The following is a 25031-nucleotide window of genomic DNA, read 5'->3' as shown; positions in this document are numbered from 1 at the left end:
TAAGGCAGAATATATAGCAGTACTCAAAACACACTACTTGTAATTGTACTGTATCACAGAACTCACAGGTTCAGTGAAACACACAGTGTAATAATACATAATTATATATGTACAGCAAGCACCTCATAATTCATAGGTTCACTACAAGACATGGTGTAATATTTATAAATGTATAACTAGCTGAATAGAATTCCTAAAAGCCCCTAAAACTTCAGGGCCAGAGCACACTCCAGTACAGCACATTACTGTAGTTGGCCATTAACAGGCTCTTTCAAGCTCTCCCTCAACCACACAGCTCCAAGTTGAGCTCTTGTAATAGCCCCTGTGTCTGGCTGCTCCACCTCTGTCCTCCACCCCGGAGGTAGCTTTTCCCCATTTGCAGATATTATGCAAGACACAACAGGCAGCTATAACCATTGGAATATCATTCTCACTGAGATGCAATTTTGTGGATAAATACTGCCAGCATCCCTTCAATCTACGAAAAGCAGATTCAATGGTCATTCTGTATCTGTTGAGCTGATAGCTGAACCTTTCGTTAGTGCTGTTGAGGTGGTTGGCATATGGCTTCATGAGCAGTGGAACAAGGGACAGGCTGGGTCCCCCAGAATCACTATGGACATTTTAATATTGCAAATGGTAACCTTATAGTCAGGAAAGAATGTCCCTGCTTGCAGCTTTCTGAACAGTCCGGTTCTTAAAGATGCAAGCATCATGCACTTCTCCCTCCCCACCCACATCAATATCAGTGAAGCATGCCTAGTGATCAGCTTGCATAATCCACAAAAAAGTAGTCTTTTCTATTGATATACTCTATGGCAAGGTGAACTGGTACCAATATAGGGAAGTGTGTGCTGCTTATCACCCATTACAGCTTGGGAACCCCACTGCTGCAAATCCATGCATTATGTCCTCTGTATAACTGAGAGTCACAGTCCTGTGCAGCAGAATACGATTAATGGCCCCACATACTTGCATGACAACAGTCCCTGCTGTAGATTTTCCAACTCCAAAATGATTTCCCACTGACCGGTAGCAATATGACATCACAAGGTTCCACAGTGGGATTGCCACTCATTTCTCAGCTGCCAGCAAAGCTCTCATTCTGGTGTCCCTGCACTGGAGAGCTGGAGTGAGGTTGGCACATAGATCCAAGAAGGCAACCTTTTGCATCTGGAAGTCGTGCAGCCACTGCTCGTTGTCCCAAACCTGCTCTGTGATGTGATCCCACCAATCTGGGCCTGAGAAATGAGCACTGATGCAGTGATCCATCAATAACCTTAAATTGTGTTTTGTTATGTCCCTCAGCAGTCGCTCCTCAAATAAATCACCATATCCCCTGTTGTTGTGGTTCTTCCTGCAGCTCTACTCATAACCAGAGGATTATGCGTTCTGTATTTGCAAGGTTCATGACAATAGCGCAGAGCTCTGCAGGCTCCATGCTTCTGTCAGAGATGGCAGGCAGCTACAAGTACTATGTAGGCTTTTGGGATTTTTAAAAAAAAAATAGCATAAAAATTATGGAATAGGGATGACATTATGGGATGGAGAAAGTTTAAATTAGATTAAATCTCAGATAAAACTTCATAACCATAAGAACAGTAGAATAATAGAATAGACTACCTCAGGAGGTTTTGGAAGCTCCTTCACTAGAGATTTTCAAAAGGAGGCTGGAGAGCCATCTACCTTGGCTGGTTTAGCCACAACAAATCCTGCCTCTTGGCAAGGGGTTAGACTAGATGACCCTTGTGGTCCCTTCTAACCCTATTATTCTAAGTTACATGCTGGGAACTTGACTCAGCTTCCAGAGATCACTGGGTGAGCTATTTCTATCCCACCACAGGAGAAAACTTCCCAAAAGGCATCGCGCTAGAATAGTGGTTCTCAACCATGGCTCCAGGTCCCGCTGCAGGGACCTGAGCAGGTTTCAGGGGGTCTGCCAAGCAGGGCCAGCATTAGACTCGCTGGGGCCCAGGGCAGAAAGCTGAAAAGCCACCACATGGGGCTGAAGCCGAAGCCTGAACAACCTAGCTTTGCAGGTCTTCTGGGGCATGGGGCCCGAGGCAATTGCCCTGTGTGCTACCCCCTAACGCTGGCCCTAGCTTTTATATGCAGAAAACCAATTGTTTTGGCACAAGTAGGTTGTAGTTTTTATAGCATGGGAGAAGGGGCTCAGAAAGAAAAATGTTGAGAACCCCTGAGCTAGACGGTAGCGGTTTGCAGGCTGGGATACCTATCCTCGCTGTAGGCACTTTGCATCGACCCGAACACTCCTGGGGAGTACGCGCAGCGCCGAAGCAAGCGGCCAAGCCTGCAGGTACAGGAGCTATCTGCTGAGGGAGGCCACTGTACGCTAACCAGGTACAAGTACTTGTCCAGGGTGGGGACAGGTACTTGTACCTGGGTGCTGTTTTAGGGTCATAGACACCACGTGACCTTTTGTCTCTCCATGGTATAATAAAAGAGCTAATGTAGATTCAATTGAAAACCTTCTTGCTCGCTAACGTAACTCGCACCTGCCAAGAAGTGTAGCACAGGGGCGCGGGAACCATTTTTATAACGGGGGTGCGGATGATGGTCAGCGGAGCTGCCCCTCTCGCTCCTGGCTCCCTTCGCCCTTCCCAGCCTCACACGCTGGTCCCTCGCCCCCATCCCACCTCACGCGTCCCCGGCGCGCCCGGGGCGGGGCTCACCTTGCCGTTGGTCGGAGGCTCCTGGATGTAGATGTTGCTCATGCTGGCGGCGGGGGTGGGCTAGGGCTGAGAAGAGGGGGCGCCGCGAGGACGGACCCGGCTCCGCTTTCGCTCCAGTCCCGGCGCTGCGGAAGACCCAACTAGCCCCGCGAACCTCCCGCCATGTTGGACTCCGGGATCCGGCGCTGCGGCGCGGGGGGAGGCAGCCGGGACGAGAGGCCGAGCGCGGAGCCGCCGGACAATCGCTGAGAAACGCGCCGCCTCCGTCGCGCCTCCCAATCCTGATGCTGACCCGGCTCCTCCGCCTCGCCCCGTCGCCGGGGTGATTTCACTCACCCCTCTTCTCCCTGTCTAATGGTGCGGCCCGGAGTGCGCTGCCCAAAGGCGTCCGGCCGGGAAGCGCCACCGCCTGTGTTCGGCTCAGCTCGGGGAGACGCTGCTGGGCCCTTGGCTCCATGGCGCTGCCAGGTGAGGGGCCCGTCCTGGCGGGGGGGGAGCGGGCGCCCGAGGAGACCCTTGAGACACCTGGCGCGGGAGGCAAGGAAGGGAGCCTGGATGCCCGAGGCCGTCGGCTCCCCGCAGTGGCAGTGCGGGCGCCCCATAGTGAAACATGCGGTCGCCCTTACTTGAAGGGGGCAGGACCTCTCCTGGGAGAGTGAGTAAAGAGCAGAGGGCGGAGGGGAAGGTGCCCCGCTCAGGCCAGGTGGGAGACCAGGCCAGGTGGGGCAATCCCACAAAACGGTGCCCAGGGTGAGAACACAAAGTGAAGCTTTAAAAGAGCCAGAAAGTGGGGTCCCATACGAATGGGGAGCGCGTATCAGCCTGGAGGAGAAGTGGTCACAAAACAAAACAGACTGAAGGAAAGAAACCCAGATTTCATGGTGTGGAAAAGTGGTTTTTATACTGATAGGTTAAGGTCAGAAAGGCTCATCATGATCATCTAGTCTGGCATGCACATTGCAAGCTACAGAATCTCACCCGCCCACTCCTGTAATAAACCCATAATCTGGCTAAATTACTGAACCCCTTGAATCATGATTTAAAGACTTCAAATTACAAAGAATCCACCATTTATAGTAGTGTGGCCCTACAAGTGGCCTGAGCCCCATGCTGCAGAGGAAGGTGAAAATCTGCAGTCTGGTGTCGCAGAAACCTCCTTTCTGATCGCAAATATGGCAACCCGTTAGACCCTGAGTGTGTTCATGAAACACACCAGCTAGATAACTGGGGGGGAAATATGCTATAGTAACTCACAGCCCTCCCCATCTAATGGCCAATCTCTGGCTACTGGAGTGGAGATATTTGCTACTAGGAGTTGTAGATGGGCCACATGCCATTGTAGGCAATTTCATCATAGCATCCCCTCCATAAACTTATCAAGCTGTGTCTTGAAACCTTGCCTTCACTGCTTCCCTTGGAAAGCTATTCCAGAACCTCATTCTGATAGTTAGAAATCTTTGTTTAATTTCAAGCCTAAACTAGTTGATGGACAGATTATAGCCATTTGTTCTTGTATCATCATTAGCTCCTAATTTAAATAGTTCCTCTCCCTTTTTATTCCTCTGATGTGTTTATAGAGAGCAGTTGTATCTCCCCTCAGCCTTCATTTGGTTAGGCTAAACAAGTCAAGCTCCTTAAGAGTCTGTCTATGCAGCAAAGTATGTCCGTGCCAGCTGACTGAGGCTGCAAGGCTGTTTCATTGCTGTGTAGGTTTCTGGGCTCGGTCTGGAGCCCAGGTTCTAGGGCCCTGCAGGGCGGGAGGGTCCCAGAGCTTGGGCACCAGCCCAAGCCCAGAAGTCTGCACAGCAATGTAACAGTCCCACAGCCCAAACCCCCGAGCCCAAGTTGGCTGTCGTGGGTCAGCCAGGGGTTTTTTTTTTTTTGCTATGTGGACGTATCCTAAGTCTCCCCTTGGAAAGTATGTTCTTTGTTCCTCTGATCACCGTAGCAGCCTTTTTCCGCCCTGTTCTGGTTTGAATTCATCTTTCTTAAGCATTACAGATGAGGTCTCACCAGTGGTTTGTAACTAGGTAATAACATTTCCTTATATCTACTGTAAATACCTTACCTGATGCATCCTAGGATTGCATTAGCTTTTTTGATGGCCACATCACATTGGTGGCTTATGGTCATCTTGTAACTGACCAAAACTCCAAGGTCGCTTTCCTCCTCTGTCATTTCCAACTGATATGTCCCCGGCTTATAGAAAAAAATCTTGTTGTTAGTTCCTAGGTGCATGAGCTTGCACTTTGCACTATTAAATTTCATCCTGTTGCTATTGTTACACAGGGTTTTCAGAACCCAAAGCAGTGATAACTTAACTGTTTCTTTGCAGGCGGTATCAGGAATAAATCAATGGGGACACAGCTCCTCCATCTGATCAATGATTGGCACAAACAAGAGTGTTTTTACCTAAAACTGCTTTTTTTATTAGGTCTCAAGCACATGTGCATGCACACACATGCTGTAGCAGTAGCTTCAGACCATACTAAACCTTTATATTTACCAAAGTTTAAGATGGTTTTGAGGAATCAACAGCCAGCTTTCCTGGGGCCCTTCTTCCATCTAGCTGCTGGAGATCTTAGGTGTCAGATCCTTGCCCAAAGAAAAAGCTTCCTCAGACTGATCCAAAGCATATTCTTTCACCTAATATTTTATAGCTAACTTTAAACAAAGCACATAACTTACAGTGACTCCTAGTGGGTCACCATAGTAACCCCTAAAGGGTCACCAATTCTCATAATTTCAGCAAACTACTCATTATCTTGTATCAAAGCATTTCTAGTCATAACAATAAAACGTACATGTCAGAGGCACTTAAAACCAAGGTCAGCTGTCCAAACATTCCTTCTATTTTCACTAACTCCCTGTTCCATCCTCCCATTCTTATTAGTAGAACTGCAAACATGCAGCTGCACGTCTTTGCCTCTCAGGGCCAAAATTATTCCTAGCTATGCCATGTGGGGTTTGTTTTTTTCAGCTAGCAGTGACTGAACATACAAGATGGCTGATGGCAGTATTGTCACATTCTGGGGTTACTGAAGGAATGTCAAATTCTGGGTAACACTGTTACTCCAGTTTCAAGATCATCCACCCTTCTTGTATGATGTTCCAGTGCTCCTCCATATTGGCAGTATCTCCCAACTTTGTGTCATCTGGAAATTTTATTAGCGCGCTCCCATTTTTTGTGCCAAGGTCATTAATAAAAATGTTGAATAAGATTGGTGTCAAGACTGATCCCTGAGGAACTCCACTAGTAACCTTCCCGCAGCCTGACAGTTCTTTTTTGCTATGGCCAGTTGTAGTCTCCCCTTTAGCCAGTTCCTTATGCGTCTTTCAATTCTCATATTAATTCCTATCTTCTCCAGTCGTGAGTTTCAAAAAGAGAGACAGGCAGACACAGCATTTGGCTTCTTGGATGATCTTTTCTTGATTATAGGCAAGGGAAGGAGATAATTCCGTACTAATTCTGCTGGGTCTCTCTGCATCACCACCAAATACACCGGACCCTCGGTAGAACGCGGGGTTCGGGATCCATGCATGGTACCGCGTTAACGCAGGGACCGTGTTATAGCAGGGGCCACGTTACCATGGATCCCAATTTAAATATTTAAATTTGGGATCCATCACCACGACCACGCTATATGCGAATCCGCGCTCTAGCGACACACGCTCTAGCGAGGGTCTGCTGTACTCCTATTACAGCCCATTAAGTGTGGGGATGAACAGAAATATCCTGAAATGACTACAGTCCTTTCTCTCAAACCGAATCCAAAGGTTTGTTATGGGCAACTGTTTCTCCACCTCCATAGCCTCTGTCTGCAGTCAGTGTCTCACAAGGTTCAGTTATTTTTCTCACCTTATTCTATGTCTATGTGAAACCATTGGGAATGCTGGTGACAATGTACAGGCTGAATTGCCAACAGTATATAGACGATACCCAGCTCTGCCTCTGCTTAATGTAGAGCATAAATAGCTCTGTATCCAAGCTTTCTCAGTATGGAAATAAAATTAGCTCTTAGTAGAAGAGCAGTTATGCAAATATTCCCATCAGGTTTCTGGCACCAACTGGATCAAATTATTGTTCATAAATGAGCAATTTCAGGTTCCTAGCATTGGCGTATACATAATTAAAGATTTTTTTTTCTCTTCTTGTCCTTTGGTTCCTTGATTATTTGTGTTCACAGCATATCAGATTTGTACTAAATGAATGCCCATTTCTTCCCTCTTCTTGTTCTCTCCTTTTGTTATTAGTTTAACGCCCCCCCTAACTACTGTAGCCAGCCTGTCCCTGAGAAAAATGGTTCCCTTTCTACTGAGATGAAGGCAATCCAAACTGTACAGCCAATTCTCCCCATAAATGGACCAATATTCCACAAAGTCAAAACCCTACACCCCCACCACTTACCTAGCCAGAGGTTCACTTTCAGAATCTTTTGACTTCTTGGAGATCCTCCATGTCCTTTGGTGAAGGAAGACGGAAGATCACTTGGACATTCTCCTTCTTCAGCTCCGTTCTGAGTTCCCTGAAGTCCTCTATTATCTGTGAGAGATTCCACAGTACAGTGGCATTAGGGCTGATGTAGACTATCACCAGTGGATCCTTATCCACCAACTTCAGAAGCCTATCCAATCTTAGTGTGACATGATATTTCTTGGCTCTGGGAAAGCAGCATGCCGTCTTTTGTCTGTCAGTCCTTGGCAGAATGTCCTTTCTGTTCTTCTTGTTGTAGAATCCCCACAAAGATCATCAATCTTCCTTGGCCAGTTGAAGATCTCCTTGTGGGCAAGCTTGATTTTCTTACAGGTTGGGCCAAGCACACATCCACAGGTGTGTCCTGTACATCTCTCTGTTCCAGAGACCAGCCAGATCTTCAGAGAGATCTTCCGCAGTTTCCACATTAAGGAACTGGTATCAGTGGGAAACTTCTAGCTGTGTGGAATTCCTCCTAGGTCCACTTCTCTCTGGTGGCTGCAGCCTACCCATCTTTGTCGGTCTCCAACTGTGTAGAAAGCCACCTTGACTTCTGCCTTTGGTCATTAAGAACTGCTATGCCTTGCTGACTTCCTCTCTCTGACTCTTTGGTGGCCAGTTTGTCTCTTCCAGGAAGCTGAGGTACTGATGTTTTCTGAACTTAGTTGTCTAGGAACTCCTCAGCTTCTCTGATTCTCAGTAGTATCTCTACTTGCCCTTCTAATATAATATTTTTTTTCTCCAGCATGGCCACCAACTTGCACTTCATGCACAGGAAGTTCCAGCTTCAGGCAGGAAAGAAAATATGGCACATCCATTGTAGGTTACCCCCACTGTTCTGGCTACCCTGGTTACCCTGGCCACTGCACAATCAAATATAGATCTGGACCTGGAAGGAAATTCTCTGTCCCCCTCTGAACTCCTCCCAAAACCATCATGTTAGCTACCTCTGTTCACAGCTCTTGAGTTCACCTAGCAAGTGACTTTTTATACCAAGTCTCCTTGCTTAGCTCAGCCGCACCCATCGCTACGAGGGAGTAATTAACTACTGAGACATCAAACAGCAGGGCTGATCAAAGGTAAAAGGGTCAGAGCCACATGGCCCTTACCAAGACATCAGCAAACAGAGCTGTCTCAGCTGATTACTCAGGGGCCCATGGCCAGCGGCCAGCAATGCAGCCCATACACAAAGAACAAACAAGGATGAGAGACTGCCGCCTCCTCAGCAGTCTGTTCCCTCTCTGCCATCCCTAAGTCCTGTGGTCTTGCAGCTTGCTGCATCTCACCATCCTTCCAGGCAAGTGTCGCACTTCTGAAGACCTCAACTAGTGCACTGAAGTGGGAATCCTCCTGCTGAATTTAGGGAGTCTGAAAAAGATGTGTGTTAGGGAGGAAATGAGACTGGCAGAAAACTCTGCTTCATAATATGTATGTGTCCTGTATTGCATAACTTGTCAGTGTCCTTTAATACACTGGGAAATTAGCTTTCTAGAACTCTTACATGTGGGTTTGATGGGTCCTTGGTGTTCTGCAGAGCTTTCTGAAGACAATGAGCATTCCCGCAAGCCAAAGATAGCTTGATAGGAGCTGATGTACTATTTTGAAGTTCCCATTTAAAATCTGGTTATTTTTATTTTATTATTTTTATGATGTAATATCATTAATCTCTTGTCCTGTTAACTTAGAATTAGTTAAAGGATCTAATTCAGCCTCAAACCTCATGTACCAATTTTGAGGCCACTATTTATTTTTCCATGGGGGGGGGAAGTAGGAGGGGAGTTTAAGGGGGAGAATCACTTTACAGTTGCAACCTTAACTATGAAGTGCCAGCAGCTGCTCCATAATGAAGTCATGTCATGTCAGTGTAAGCAAAGAAGAAACGGGCTGTCGGCTTGTTTACTGTAAGATCCTTGGGACAAAGGGACTATCTGTTCTGTATTTGAAAAGCACCTAATACGGTGAAGTCCTGGTCCATGACTAGGGCTCCTAGACACTAGGGTAATATTAGTGATATATAATAATAAAATGCGGGAGGGGTTGTTTTTTAATGTCAAGAATTTTGTATATGTAATTGCAACTTAAGTCTGCAGAAGTATTCTATTATTAATAAAGAGCCTTGAATCTCTTCTGGTGGATTTTCAACTCAATTAAGCAGCCACAACAAAAGAATCAGAAAAATACACAAATTAAATTATTATGCAACTTTAACATCACTTTCAGAAGGCTAAATTCTTCAGATTTTTTTGTACAGAATATCCTATCGTAGGAAGAATTCTCAGTGTCTGATTTCTGACTTTACCTGAAGTGTGCTTGTTTCTACCCTCTTTAATTTTTTTACATCCTAGCTTATTGCTTTACAAAGGATATAGCATATTCTACTGTAGTACCACTAATGAAACTATTTCTGAGTTACTAAATTAAGATATCAAAAACAAAATATTAAAAGTAGGGCTGTCGATTAATTGCAGTTAATGCACGTGATTAACTCAAAAAAATTAATCGCGATTAAAAAAAATTATCATAGTTTTAAACTCACTGTTAATAGAATACCAATTGAAATTTATTACATATTTTGGATGTTTTTCTATATTTTCAAATATATTGATTTCAATTACAACAAAGTGTACAGAGCTCACTTTTTATTATTTTTTCTATTACAAATATTTGCTCTGTAAAAATGATAAACAAAAGAAATACTATTTTTCAATTCACCTCATACAAGTACTGTAATGCAATCTGTTTATCATGAGAATATAGCTTACAAATGTAGATTTTTGTTGTTGTTGTTTTTACATAACTGCAGTCAAAAACAAAACAATGAAAAACTTCAGAGTCTACAATCCACTCAGTCCTACTTCTTGTTCAGCCAATCACTACGACAAACAAGTTAGTTTACGTTTATAGGGGATAATGCTGCCTGATTCTTATTTACAATGTCACCTGAAAGGGAAAACAGGCTTTCACATGGCACTTTTGTAGCTGGCATTGCAAGGTATTTACGTGCCAGGTATGCTAACCATTTGTATGCCCCCTTCATGCTTCAGCCACCTTTCCAGAGGACATACTTCCATGCTGAAGGTGCTCGTTAAAAAAATCTGTTAATTACATTTGTGACTGAACTCCTTGGGGGAGAATTGTATGTCTCCTGCTCTATTTTACCTGCATTCTGCCATATATTTCATGTTATAGCAGTCTCGGATGATGACCCAGCACATGTTGTTAGTTTTAAGAACACTTTCACTGCAGATTTGACAAAACGCAAAGAAGGTAGCAATGTGAAATTTCTAAAGATAGCTACAGCACTTGACCTAAAATTTAAGACTCTGAAGTGCCTTCCAAAATCTGAGAGGGATGAGGTGAGGAGCATGCTTTCAGAAGTCTTAAAAGAGCAACACTCCAATGCGGAAACTACAGAACCCGAACAACCAAAAAAGAAAATCAACCTTCTGCTGGTGGCATCTGACTCAGATGATGAAAATGAACATGCATTGGTCCGCACTGCAATGGATCGTTATCGAACAGAACCCATCAACAGCATGGATGCATGTCCTCTGGAATGATGGTCGAAGCATGAAGGGACATATGAATCTTTAGAGCATCTGGCACGTAAATATCTTGCTACACGGATTACGACCGTGCCCTGTGAACTCCTGTTCTCATTTTCAGGTGACATTGTAAACAAGCCGGCAGCATTATCTCCTGCAAATGTAAACAAACTTGTTTGTCTGAGCTGTTTGCTGAACAAGAAGTAGGACTGAGTGGATTTGTAGGCTCTAAAGTTTTACATTGTTTTATTTTTGCGTGCAGTTTTGGGGTTTTTTTTAACATAATTCTACATTTGTAAGTTCAATTTAAAGAGATTGCACTACAGTACTAGTATTAGGTGAACTGAAAAATACAATTTCTTTTGTTTTTTACAGTGCACATATTTGTAATCAAATATAAAGTGAGCACTGTACACTTTGTATTATGCGTTACAATTTAAATAAGTATATTTGAAAATGTAGAAAACATCCAAAAATATTTAAATAAATGGTATTCTGTTATTGTTTAACATTGCGATGAATTATTTTAATCACTTGATAGCTTAGGGAAATCCCATGGGTAAGCAGGTACAGAACTCAAAACCTGGTATATGGAGTAAAAATTTGCTTTTAATTAGGGCTATTTCCCTTTTTTATTTGTTGCTCCTGGTTTAGTTTGTGTATTTCTCTCCTTGGATCCAAATTCCATCTTCTTAACAATTCTCTTCTAGAACTTTTTTTAGACTTTCCAGTGAAAACTCTGTAGGAGGAAGGAAAAGCAGGTAGGAAAGCATTTTTATTTTGAGTTTCTGTAACTTTGGTATTATTTTGTCTCAAGTGTGTTTTAGAGGAGCGCATAAAAATTCTCTTCTGATTTGTTAAGAGGAAAGGAGAGATTCTCTAATAGGGCTGACAAGCTTTTTGTACCAATTATATCTAATAAAATTTCAGATCTGTTTTTATATAAGAAAACATGCTCACATTAAGTATCCAACAAAAGAGTTAAGATCATTTCAGTAGCATTTTTGAACATTGTTTATAAACTAATTTCTCAATTCAGAGATTGTCTCAATGGTCCTTGACAGAATTAGTTAGTAATAGTATTGTTCTTGGTACAATGTGTAGTTTATTGTCTATTTTTATCTATAAACTAGAATATCTGCAGGTTACAGTACAAACAATGAATACTGCTCAAATGAATATATTATTGGACGGATTTTGTATTTTTTCTCTTTTTTTGATGACTAAATATCTTTTCAAGTCTAAATATCAAACCTCATTATGTTGTACTCACATAGAGAAAGCACATAGACCTTAGACTGAAAGGAACCTGGAATTAATAAACAAATTACTTAATGAAGTACTGTTTCTCTATTTTCAGTCCCTCTAATGGGATATACTTGAATAAAAAAACCTAAGTGCAATGCCAAATTCAACCAGCGGGCATCATCTTTATATGCTTGAGATATAATCAGTTTGGGTAGAATCGGTTTTGGCCTATGCCCTGGCTTTGATCAATATGTATGACTTCAGTTGGTGTCAGTGGAAAATGTGTTAGACATACTTTTTGAGGGTGCATTTAATAAATTATGCAAATTTAATGGAAATTTTCATCCGCTGTTTTTTTTTTACACTAGGCACCTGTTCAGTTGGAGCTGAATAGAAACCACAAACAGTAATTAATGTCATTCAGAATTGAACCACTTCACTAGTGAAGTGGCATCCTTAGAACTGAAAGGTTCTATATCTCTAGCTTTGGCAGAATTTTGAATTTTTTTAAAATAGTTTCTACAGGTATTGATGTTTCGTGGGTTTTTTAAAGCAATTTTTCTGTTTTCATTGACTTAAATTTTAAAGTGGTGGGAAATTATGGGGATCAGACCATTTTTTTAATAACAGTAGGCATTGAGATTCAGAAAGTTAAAGCTTTATAACTGTAAAAACACAAATTGTCAACATCACTTGCCAAAATATACAAAGTAAATAGCCTTAAATCAAATTCTAGTAAGCTGTCAGCCAGCATTTTTCTTTGCCTGTCTGCAAATTTCAGCTGTTATAAATGGAAATATTTTTCATCAGCTTGTGTATAATGAAATTGATGTTGACCAATAAAATCTGATCCTTCCAAACCTGTTTCTGTTTCTAGTCCCCTGAGATGTTCAGTGTCCATTGTGGTTTAACTTAACATAGATATCTACCAAATCTGTAAGAAGGGATTTGTGATGCAACAGCTTCTTTAGAGCCAGTGTAATTGTTCTTATGGATTCTTTATTGTGCCAATAATTCTTGTGTTAGTAACAGCTTTGTAGGCCTATTCCCTAACATAATAGGACTTTAAATCTGCAGAAGTATCATTATGGTGCCCTATGTCAATTCAATGTCAAATTAATCCTCTAAAAACTGTTTTGAGTCAGAATTGAATTGCCCCTGTTAAAATAGAAATCCTGAAAAAACAAAGTGGTGCCATTATAATGGGGTGAGGGAGCGGTGTTAGGAGGAAAGCTTGGGAACAAATGATACATGTTCAGTTTTTTTCTTAGAAAATATGACCACCTTCCTGTGGAAGGAGTTGTTCAGCTAATACACTCCAGATATTGGACAGGATATCTCTCAGGGCTTGTCTACACTGCAACATTGCCGACAAAACTTTCGTCTTTCATGGGTACTTAAAAAAGCCCCCCCTCCCCGCGAAAGACAAAAGTTTTGCTGACGCAAGTTGCAGTGAGAAGTGAGTTTTAGCCCGCAAAAGCTTATGCCCAAATAAATTTGTTAGTCTCTAAGGTGGAGTCCTAAGTCTCACAAGGACTCCTCGTTGTTTTCGCTGATACAGACTAACATGGCCACCACTCTGAAATATGTCAGTTCAGTTACCTCATGAAAATACTGAGGGCTTGTCTACGCTACGCAGCTTTTGCGACAAGGCTGTGTCGACACAGCCTTGTCACTAAACGTCAGTGTGTATGAACGCTCTCTGTCAATATTTTGTCTGCACTTTTGCTGACAAAATGCTTCCAGCCCCGCAAGTGGTGTTAGCTTTGTCGTCAGGAGATGCCGACAAAGCCGCTTTCACACTGCAACCTGCGTCGGTGTAGGTGAAGTCCTGCTGTGTAAGCTGATGTTATGCTGGGAGGAAGTGTAAAGGTTCAGTCGTGTAACTGACAACTGTATAAGTTATGATAACAGAATGTTGTACTTCTGAAGTTGGCTTAAGTTCCCTGGAGAGAAGACTCAATGTAACCCATGCTAACCATGTCTCCATATATAGAGGTTTATGAGTTGTGTATTGTCTGTGAACTAAGGGACCTAGTCTCTTTTAGTTCGAGCAGTAGAGTTTTTTTATGCTTTTAGATTCTGAGATTCTATGTTCAGTCCATGCAGATGTGTATGAAAACTTGAATTATTATGCATCTTTAATGCTTAGGTTGAGCTTTCCTGGCCAGGGGGAATGTGTAACCCATGCTAACAGATAACACAGCTTTTATTTTGATACAACATTCCTAGTTGAATTGTTCATAAGGACTGAATCCCAGAAGGCTGGATCCTCAATCTGGAGCCATTATTTGCTTGAACTAAAGGAGTAGAGACCAGATTTTTAAAGGTAATTAGGCATCTAACTTGCATAGATATCAAACTACCTTTAAAAATCTGTCCGTAGGTCCATTAGCTGAAAGCCAGTAGCAGACTCCTAAACCCCTATGAACTGATTGCTGTAGTGGAACCCATGTGCCGACATATGGTATAAGTAAGACATAAGTAATATATTTATTAGAGATGGTGGTTCAGGACACACTGAAGAGTGTTTTCAACAACACCATAGGTGAGTGTGAAAGTGGGAAGGAATGCCAGAGACTTTTTTTCTTTCTACTCCCCACTCCTCTTTTCATGCTTTGAAGAATTTAGGTGGGTGGAGTATGTCCTGAGGCAATCTTAACTATAAGGGCTTTTTTTTTTTTTTTTAATTAATTTTTTTTTTCTCCTTCTGTCTGTATACTCCATTCTTCACTTCCGGTGTTTTTGTTGGTTGCCCCTCTGCTCCTCATCACCACTGTTTCAGAACCCATTTAATCCTAGCATTGAACTGATATGAATATAAAGGTATGTCTACACTGCAATGAAAAGTCCACAGCTGGCCTGTGCCAGCTGACTTGGGCTCTCTGGGTTGGGGCTTCAGGGCTGTTTAATTGCAAAGTAGACTTCTGGGACCTTCCCAACTCTCAGGGTCCCAGAGCTTGGACTCCAGCCTGAGCCCGCAAGGCTACATGGTAGTAAAAACAGCCCTTCAGCCGGAGCCCCACAAGCCTGGCATGGGCCAGCCGCGGGTGTCTAATTGCAGTGTAGATATATCATAAAAGGTTCCTATCCCTGTTCCCCAAAATCTGCCCTCTTTTCTCATCTCCAGCCCCAATAGATCTTTTCTCCTAGTCTTCCCCCATCTTCATTCTCTGCATTTTTCTCCCTCCAATTCTTACACCTACAAGTTCTTCTTGCACCACTCTACTTCTTCTCTCCCTCACTTCTCTTGTCCTCCTGATGAGACCCAGAGTGGATTGAAAGTAGTTTGTCGTTTCTCAGTGGGTGTGGATGGTCACAACTATTTGATGTAACTTTAAATATTCTATTCCCCCGATAGTTCATAATTTAATACAATACTGATGTGTAAAAATTCATCTTACAGATTCAAATAATAGTCTTCTTTAGCATATACATCATTAATATATGAGTATGTTGAAAGAATTCATAAGTACATCTGTGGGACAGAGTTAAGTTTGTTTATTGGAATGCAAAAGGTGAATTTTCACACATAAATATTGTAGTTAAACAAATGTATGAACTATCGGGAGAATGGGAAGTTAATTTAAATTTTCTTAAACTAGTTCTCACCATATTCTTTTAGCTTGGGGGAAGTAATTTTAATTTTCTCAAATATATTCATTGAAAAGGATTACTTGTTAATTCCATAAGATGGTGTTGTGGAGGATTCTTGCCTCCACCCCTGATGTAGTTAGTAGCACCTTAACAAGTTATAATAACATAAGGAGATATATTATGGATATAGTAATACACAATTCAACAGGTAATACTCTGCTTTAATCTTCCAAAGTTATTTTAAAATTTATTTGTAGGGCTAGCTGTTGCTAAGGTATTGATTTACTGACTACTTACTTTTTTACAATTTGTGTTAGGGCTGTCAAGTGATTAAAAAAAAATTAATCGCAATTTGTTGCGCTGTCAAACAATAATAGAATACCATTTATTTAAATATTTTGGGATGTTTTCTACATTTTCAAATATATTGATTTCAATTTATAACACATAATACAAAGTGTACAGTGCTCACTTTATATTCGATTACAAATATTTGCACTGTAAAAAACAAAAGAAATTGTATTTTTCAGTTCACCTAATATAAGTACTGTAGTGCAGTCTCTTTATCATGAAAGTTGAACTTACAAATGTAGAATTATGCACAAAAAAAAACTGCACTCAAAAATAAAACAATGTAAAACTTTAGAGCCTACAAATCCACTCAGTCCTACTTCTTGTTCAGCCAATCGCTCAGACAAACAAGTTTGTTTACATTTGCAGGAGATAATGCTGCCGGCTTGTTTACAATGTCACCTGAAAATTAGAACAGGAGTTCACATGGCATGGTTGTAATCCGTATCGCAAGATATTACGTGCCAGATGCACTAAAGATTCATATGTTCATATTCATGCTTCAACTACTATTCCAGAGGACATGCATCCATGCTGATGATAGGTTCTGCTCAATAACGATCCAAAGCTGATGATAGATTCTGCTCAATAACAATCTGATGCATGTTCATTTTCATCATCTGAGTCAGATGCCACCAGCAGAAGGTTGATTTTCTTTTTTGGTTTTTCAGGTTCTGTAGTTTCCGCATTGGAGTGTTACTCTTTTAAGACTTCTGATAGCATGCTCCACACCTCATCCCTCTCAGATTTTGGAAGGCACTTCAGAGTCTTAAATTTTAGGTCAAGTGCTGTAGCTATCTTTTTAGAAATTTCACATTGGTATCTTCTTTACATTTTGTCAGATTTGCCGTGAAAATGTCCTTAAAACAAACAATATGTGCTGGGTTCATCAACCAAGACTGCTATAACATAAAATAGATGGCAGAAAGTAGGTAAAACAACAGGAGACATACAATTCTCCTCCAAGGAATTAAGTCACAAATTTAATTAACACATTATTCTTTAACGAGCGTCATCAGTCCATTGGAACGATGGCCATAGCATGAAGAGGCATAAGAATCTTTAGCACATCTGGCATGTAAATATCTTGCAACGCCAGCTATAATGGTACCATACCTGTTCTCACTTTCAGATGACCTTGTAAATAAGAAGTGGGCAGCATTATCTGCCATAAATGTAAACATATTTGTTTCTCTTCGCAATTGGCTGAACAAGAAGTAGGACTGAGTGGACTTGTAGGCTCTAAAGTTTTGTTTTGTTTTTGAGTGCAGTTATGTAACAAAAGAAACTACATTTGTAAGTTGCACTTTCATGATAAAGAGATTGCACTACAGTACTTGTATGTGGTGAATTGAAAAATAGTATTTCTTTATAATTTTTACAGTGCAAATATTTGTAATAAAAAATAATATAAAGTGAGCACTGTACACTTGTATTCTGTGTTGTAATTGAAATCAATATATTTGAAAATGTAGAAAACATCCAAAATATGTAATACATTTCAATTGATATTCTATTGTTTAACAGTGCGATTAAAACTGCGATTAATTTTTTTAATCGCAATTAATTTTTTTGAGTTAATCACGTGAGTTAACTGCAATTAATTGACAGTCCTAGTTTGTGTTTGTCTCGCAGTCTAGAAATCATAATTTAGATTTTGTATGTCTCTGTGGAAATACGTATGTACAATTAATGCATGAGTGCACATGACAAATTTTATATAATTTGTAATGATTGTAGGGTGAATGAAAATCTGTTCTGTGTTTTCTTAAATTTTTTTTATTTCAATTGGATTTTAGATTTAAATCAGACTTTTTTAATTTACGTACAGATATAGTTTAAAAAATATATCTGTTGAAAATTAATTTTTAATTGACAATCTATGTTAAAGCCTACATTTATTATAATCTATTAAAATCATTTAGGCTAAATACAAGAAATACTATTAATCAGTACATTTCCTGATAAAGTATTAAAGAAAGTCAAAGCTCTGAACTGGTGGAAGTCACTGGCTAAGCACCTGGAACCAGTTTTTGTTGAACTGCTAAACCAGCTTTTGACAGCAGTAGCCTCTTCTGTAACTGCAGAGAGAGTATTTTCTTCATTCCAGTTTATTTCAACTAGTTCAGTTCAATGACTACTTCATTCAAAGTTAAGAAACCTAGTGGGAGCTGGAAAAGCAGGAAAGCTTGTTTTCCTCTTCCAATCTATAAACAAAAAACAAGATGTAAGAGGATGATCTCTACTATTTAGTGATATTTCAGAACCCCATTCAGCAAGGCCCACAGGTTTACTCACAACCAAAGGAAACAGAGAGACTGCTGCTAACCCCGAGTTCTTGAATCCAGTGTCCAGGCTTCATTCACACAGGTACAGAGTGCCACACCTCAGTGATCAGGTGGAAGATAGCAGGCTAATGAATTGTCTGTCAGATAGACAGAGACCTCAGGTCCCAATATGATCTTTTATACACAGTATTACATATCACCTTTTATCAATACTCCTCATTCTTTAGCCCATTCACTCCTTTTCTCTTTGGTAATATTTACTACCCTGTATGATAATCCAGATTACACACTAAATTATATAACATGTTTTTCTAAATTTTTAACAATAACAAAACTATCAATTCTAGTTATCTGACAGAAACTTCCCTCATTTTCCCTAGACACACCAAAAACTCAATAACAGAATGTCCAGATGTTACGATTCATTGCCAGGAACCTTTGTTCACACTGTCCTATCTCAAAACATTATACAGAGGTCATAACCATACTCAGTTATGCAGGCATACAGAATCTTCATATATATTGCTCATATATTACTTATGCATCTATTTATGCACTAATTGCTAATTGGTTATCCGCTAAGTAAGGATTAGGCCTTTATCATGTAGTATGAGGTAAGCTTACCTAACTGATGCTTCATTTACTTATATACTTGTTCTAAAATCTTGAAGGAAATGGCGACCAGAAACAATCAGTTAAATTCACTAACTATAGCTAATACGTTCTTTGGTTAATAAATTTGTTCGTTTAAGGGTATGTCTAAACTGAAATTTAAAACCCCTAACTGGCTCGTGCCAGCTGACTAAGGCTCACAGGGTTTGGGGTAAAGGGCTGTTTCATTACATTTGGGTTCAGGCTAGAGCTTGAGCTCTGAAACCCTGCCCCCTTGCTCCAGCGCAGAGCCCAGCTCCAGCCCACGCCTGAATGGCTACACTGATTATTGAACGGCCCTTTACCTTAAGCCCCATGAGCCCAATGAGCACAGGCCAGCTGCAGGTTTTTAATTGCAGTGTAGACGTATCCTTAAAGGGAAAAGATATTATGATAAACTTTTTTTTCCCTGGTTTCAGAGGAACAGCCGTGTTAGTCTGTATTCGCAAAAAGAAAAGGAGTACTTGTGGCACCTTAGAGACTAACCAATTTATTTGAGCATGAGCTTTCGTGAGCTACAGCTCACTTCATCAGATGTTTACCGTGGATACTGCAGCAGACTTTATATACACACAGAAATCATGAAACAATACCTCCTCCCACCCCACTGTCCTGCTGGTAATAGCTTATCTAAAGTGATCAACAGGTGGGCCATTTCCAGCACAAATCCAGGTTTTCTCACCCTCCACCCCCCCACACAAATTCACTCTCCTGCTGGTGCTAGCCCATCCAAAGTGACAACTCTTTACATAATCAAGTCGGGCTATTTCCTGCATAGATCAAGGTTTTCTCACATCCCCCCCACCCCCATACACACACAAACTCACTCTCCTGCTGGTAATAGCTCATCTAAACTGACCATTCTCCAAGTTTAAATCCAAGTTAAACCAGAACATCTGCGGGGGGGGGTTAGGAAAAAACAAGAGGAAACAGGCTACCTTGCATAATGACTTAGCCACTCCCAGTCTCTATTTAAGCCTAAATTAATAGTATCCAATTTGCAAACGAATTCCAATTCAGCAGTTTCTCGCTGGAGTCTGGATTTGAAGTTTTTTTGTTTTAAGATAGCGACCTTCATGTCTGTGATTGCGTGACCAGAGAGATTGAAGTGTTCTCCGACTGGTTTATGAATGTTAGAATTCTTGACATCTGATTTGTGTCCATTTATTCTTTTACGTAGAGACTGTCCAGTTTGACCAATGTACATGGCAGAGGGGCATTGCTGGCACATGATGGCATATATCACATTGGTGGATGTGCAGGTGAACGAGCCTCTGATAGTGTGGCTGATGTTATTAGGCCCTGTGATGGTGTCCCCTGAATAGATATGTGGGCACAATTGGCAACGGGCTTTGTTGCAAGGATAAGTTCCTGGGTTAGTGGTTCTGTTGTGTGGTATGTGGTTGTTGGTGAGTATTTGCTTCAGGTTGCGGGGCTGTCTGTAGGCAAGGACTGGCCTGTCTCCCAAGACTTGTGAGAGTGTTGGGTCATCCTTTAGGATAGGTTGTAGATCCTTAATAATGCGTTGGAGGGGTTTTAGTTGGGGGCTGAAGGTGACGGCTAGTGGCGTTCTGTTATTTTCTTTGTTAGGCCTGTCCTGTAGTAGGTAACTTCTGGGAACTCTTCTGGCTCTATCAATCCCGCAGATGTTCTGGTTTAACTTGGATTTAAACTTGGAGAATGGTCAGTTTAGATGAGCTATTACCAGCAGGAGAGTGAGTTTGTGTGTGTATGGGGGTGGGGGGGATGTGAGAAAACCTTGATCTATGCAGGAAATAGCCCGACTTGATTATGTAAAGAGTTGTCACTTTGGATGGGCTAGCACCAGCAGGAGAGTGAATTTGTGTGGGGGGGTGGAGGGTGAGAAAACCTGGATTTGTGCTGGAAATGGCCCACCTGTTGATCACTTTAGATAAGCTATTACCAGCAGGACAGTGGGGTGGGAGGAGGTATTGTTTCATGATTTCTGTGTGTATATAAAGTCTGCTGCAGTATCCACGGTAAACATCTGATGAAGTGAGCTGTAGCTCACGAAAGCTCATGCTCAAATAAATTGGTTAGTCTCTAAGGTGCCACAAGTACTCCTTTTCTTTTTTTTTTTCCCTATGTATCCAGCACATTTAAGGTGGTTTTATTTCATTAAAAATGCTGCTTTGGGAAATTCTTAGTTGAATTTTATTATCTATCCAACTAGAGCTTGACAAAAATCATTAGTGAACAAATCTGGTAAATAAGACATGCATCATTCACCATTTTCTAAAATAAAAAAGTAAAAATTAAGACTCTAAATGTAAGTTAAGCTATATAATTGCTTGAATAAAAATATATAGATATAGTGTGTCCTCCTGGATAGCAAAGAGAAGCCCCAAATTTAGTTTAAAGGCTATATGTAGTTGTAATCAACACATTTTAATGGTAGGCTGATTTTCATTTGTTGCCATTCTTTAAGAAAAGAACTAAAAAAATAAAATGCAAAACATCATTAAAATAGATGATTCCAGTAATTCAGAGTGGATTTATGTAAAAGTACTTGGCACTAATTGTTTTAACATAGACTATCAGGATTACTGTGATAGGATACACTGTAGAAAAGTGACTTTGGAGATGATGTAACACTATTGTATTCTGTTCCCCTTTACATTATGGCTCAATGCTTTTGGTTACCAAAATAAGTAAAAAGTGTGCAAGGAGGTGCATGTTATGGGAGCAGCTGATGCCCCTTCTGATAGCGTGGTGGCCTGTGTGCAAGCACCAGATACGATTGTCATTCACCTCGGGGGAAATGATTTAGGAATGTGTAAAGGGTTGGACTTAATGTTCAGAACTCAGAGGGACTTGGGCCAGATCCTGGAACTTTTCCCAGGAGTAAAAACTATTTGGTTGGATATGTTGTGACACAGCATGTGGCAGGAAGCTGCGACGCCTACATGGGTTGTCATGAGTAGGAGGTCTGAGAAGAGGGAGGTGGCCAAAATCATAGATGGCATAAGGAAGTTGGTGATTTCTCATCCTTACATAGCATATCGGGCAAGAGTTATTCAGGGTGAATGGGGTTGACCTGCAGACTTAGATGCTGATGTGTTTTTGGCTGGTATTGAAGAAGGCATCAGTAGATTTCTGGGGACCCGGCTAGATATGGGGGAAGGTAGCCAAGCTAATTGCTGGTGCCTCCTTGTGGCAGATGTCCAGTGCAGATACTCCATAGGGAATGGATACAGTGATCAGATGAAATAGATTGAGAAAAGATTTAAAGGAGGTATTCTTTAAAGGAGTGGAAACGGGTGTTTAGGGGCTGGTACGACAGGGAGTCAGCCCCCCTTATTTGGGGAGGGGGTGAGAGGTCCCAGCAGTGGGATTGGTGGGGACCAGGATAGGTAAGAGGGAGCACTGTCTCCGGGTGTATGTAAATAATTAGAGAATTATCTGCACTGTAAACTTTTATCTGCCAGGTACTCCCAGACATTTAGGAATAAAGTTGCAGCCTTATTAAAACACATCCAGTATCTCCTGTCCTTCTGGCATAGCCGGACAATAGACCAGATATTAGGTTTTCTAACAGAATTCTCTAATGAATAAATCACTGCAGAATGCGTATGTACTTTAACACAGTGTCAAGTCAAATAAAAAGGATAAAAAGAAACTAAGTTCTAATTAGTAACACCCAAAATTAATGGAAGTTTGTTTGTTTTCAGGTGGAAATAAGGATAATATCAGGGCAGGATGCAAGAAGTGTGGCTATCGTAAGTATGAAGGCAATATAAAGATGCCCAGAGTGCAGTTTGAGAGAAACTTTTGAAAGCTGAGCCATCTCTTCGGGAAAATGAAACAGTCCCCGCACACACCACACAAACACACCACCTCTGCAGTTTGTTGTTAAAAGCCTGCCTATCATAATTTATACTTTTTTTTTTTTTGTCGGCTCCCTATCCCCACATGTGTAGCTCTTCATAAGTAGGGACCTACCAATTTCACGGCCATGAAAAATGTGTCATGGACCGTGAAATAAGCCCTTCCCTGTGAAATCTGATCTCCCCTGTGCTGCTGGGAGCGCCCCAGCCGGGGGCTTCTAGCTGCAAATCCCTGCTGGGGAGGGGCAGGAGTTCCTCTTCACCTACAGGGCTGCTCAGGGGTGGGGGGGACAGACCCACCTCTGGGTACCTTTCGGGTTGGGACCTCCAGGGTTACAACACAGTGAAATTTCAGATGTAAACATCTGAAAACATGAAACTGACTAAATTTAAAACCCTCTGACTGTGAACTTGATCAAAACGAACCTGAATTTGGTAGGGCACTAATAATAAGATATTACTACTTTCCTACATGCTTCAATGAGAAGTGAAATGGCTAACAAATTTGACATTTTAAAGTATCCTCATTGGTATCTGAGTTGGCACCCATGTTCATAGAATATCAGGGTTGGAAGGGACCTCAGGAGGTCATCTAGTCCAACCCCCTGCTCAGAGCAGGACCAATCCCTAATTTTTGCCCCAGATCCCTAAATGGTTCCCTCCAGGATTGAGCTCACAATCCTGGGTTTAAGCAGGCCAATGCTCAAACCACTAAGCTATCCCTCGACCTGCCCATTTTGATGAATGAGCAGTTTACATCTCAGAACTGTTGTATCAGGCTCTCTGCAAGTTCAAACAACAATTTTTGCATTGGTTACAATCATTTCACGTTTTGAATGTTTTCTTCACTATACCAGATACACTCTTTCTTTTTTTTTTTTCTTTTTTTTTTTATTGAAAGCCGAGACGCTAAAGAACAATTCAGTGGCTCTTCCTCCCCTCCTTCCTGCCCAAGAAAGCTGTTCCTTTGCATGCCCCACTCTTTGGAGGACACTACCATAAGACACTACCTTGCAAGTGCTGTAGCTGTTCTTTATCGTTTCCATTGTATGTTGTGTTGCATGGGGAGCTCAGTGATTATTCTCTTAAATCTTAGCACAGAATTACACTATAAACCAGATAATTTTTTTAAAGATAGTTTTTAATACTAAATCCTCATATTACATGTTTGATACTATTTAAGTAATTAATTATTCCCTTAATTATTAATGAACATTTTGTTGACAAACCTTTCAAACCATTTTTTAATTGATTTAGAAAAAGGTTACGTGGTGAGAGAGGTGGTAGAGTTTCTTCCAGCAAGTTTTGACACTGCGTTCCTTTACTTGTCAACGCCTCTCGAGGCAATTAGATGTTAGTACAGAATTAATTGTTTGATAAGTGCAGTGTTGTAAACTTTCTGGATATGAAAGAAATTAGGAAAGCCAAGTAACCTATTCTGTTTTAATGTTCCCTACTGCTTTGGCTTCAGAAGATTATCTTTGATGGGAAGAAGCTGTGTTTGTAGCAGTAACTAGCCTGGTTCCTGTGGAGACTTCCAGCAGGGTTTCCCTTTTGTATGGGGCTAAATTATGTTTTCAGCTGACAGCTTTACAAGTTATCATAGGTTTGGAGCTCCCTTTTATCACATTTTTCCCCAGGTCCATTATTTCAGATGCGTTAGGAGTTTCTGTTGTCTGGATACAAATTTAGGATTTTTGGCCCCGCATTTTTTAAAAATACACATTGCTACAGATAACTGCTGCTGCAAAGCGTTCTTTAATGAATAGCATTTCTCATATTGACTGTATTAAAAAGGAATTAGTCTATTTATTATCTCTAAGCTAGAAATGTTTATCGCTTATTACAGTAATTGGGAGAAGGTCATAAGACAGTTCATTTCACCATTATCCTGGAATTTTGATTTTGAGCTGATCATAGAAAGAATATATTGAGATTTATTTATTTTTAAATGGCAAGCTGTCGCTTCCACCTCACATCTGTCTTTCTGGTTCAATCCCCATGTTTCAGTATAAGTTCAGTGTAAGCTAGCTTCAAATTCCTTTTTTCTAATGTGTCTGTAAAGCACTAGAAACTCAGACACACACATATGTTTTAGAAAATAAAGAATGACATAGTATACGTACACATTTTTAGTTGATAACCTTTGGTTACTGCAGATATAATTTGTCACTGGAAGGGAGTAGACTCTCACATGTCACTCTTTTTAAAAAAAATAATTTAATTTGGAAAACATTTCACCTTCCTTCAAATCAGTTCTTCAGGGAAGGGTATGCGACACATTCACAAAAAATGAAGAAGACTATGCAAAAGCTTTGAGGGAAGTGGTTCTAAAA

The 25031-nt window shown here is 41.0% G+C and overlaps 2 protein-coding genes across 3 annotated transcripts in view; one reads left to right on the top strand and one right to left on the bottom strand.

Annotated features, from left to right (window-relative positions):
• Positions 1-2874, bottom strand: part of CWC27 (CWC27 spliceosome associated cyclophilin) — a 237114-nt gene extending 234240 nt beyond the window's left edge. For both annotated transcript variants that reach the window (XM_048850911.2, XM_048850912.2), the window contains exon 1: positions 2694-2874. In XM_048850911.2, the coding sequence (XP_048706868.1) occupies positions 2694-2735 (42 nt within the window). In that variant the 5' untranslated portion in view covers positions 2736-2874. The remainder of the gene's footprint in view (positions 1-2693) is intronic.
• Positions 2875-3034: 160 nt separating this feature from the next.
• The window catches only part of SREK1IP1 (SREK1 interacting protein 1), a 33517-nt gene continuing 11520 nt past the window's right edge, over positions 3035-25031 (top strand). Inside the window, 2 exon segments of the mRNA XM_048850917.2 lie at positions 3035-3161; positions 22540-22587. Coding sequence (XP_048706874.1) covers positions 3149-3161; positions 22540-22587 — 61 coding nt within the window. The 5' untranslated portion in view covers positions 3035-3148.

This window comes from Caretta caretta, chromosome 5, assembly GCF_965140235.1.
Source record: "Caretta caretta isolate rCarCar2 chromosome 5, rCarCar1.hap1, whole genome shotgun sequence".
Lineage (NCBI taxonomy): Eukaryota > Metazoa > Chordata > Testudines > Cheloniidae > Caretta > Caretta caretta.
Note: the sequence above shows the minus strand (reverse complement) of the source record. Positions and strands in the feature narration are given on the sequence as shown.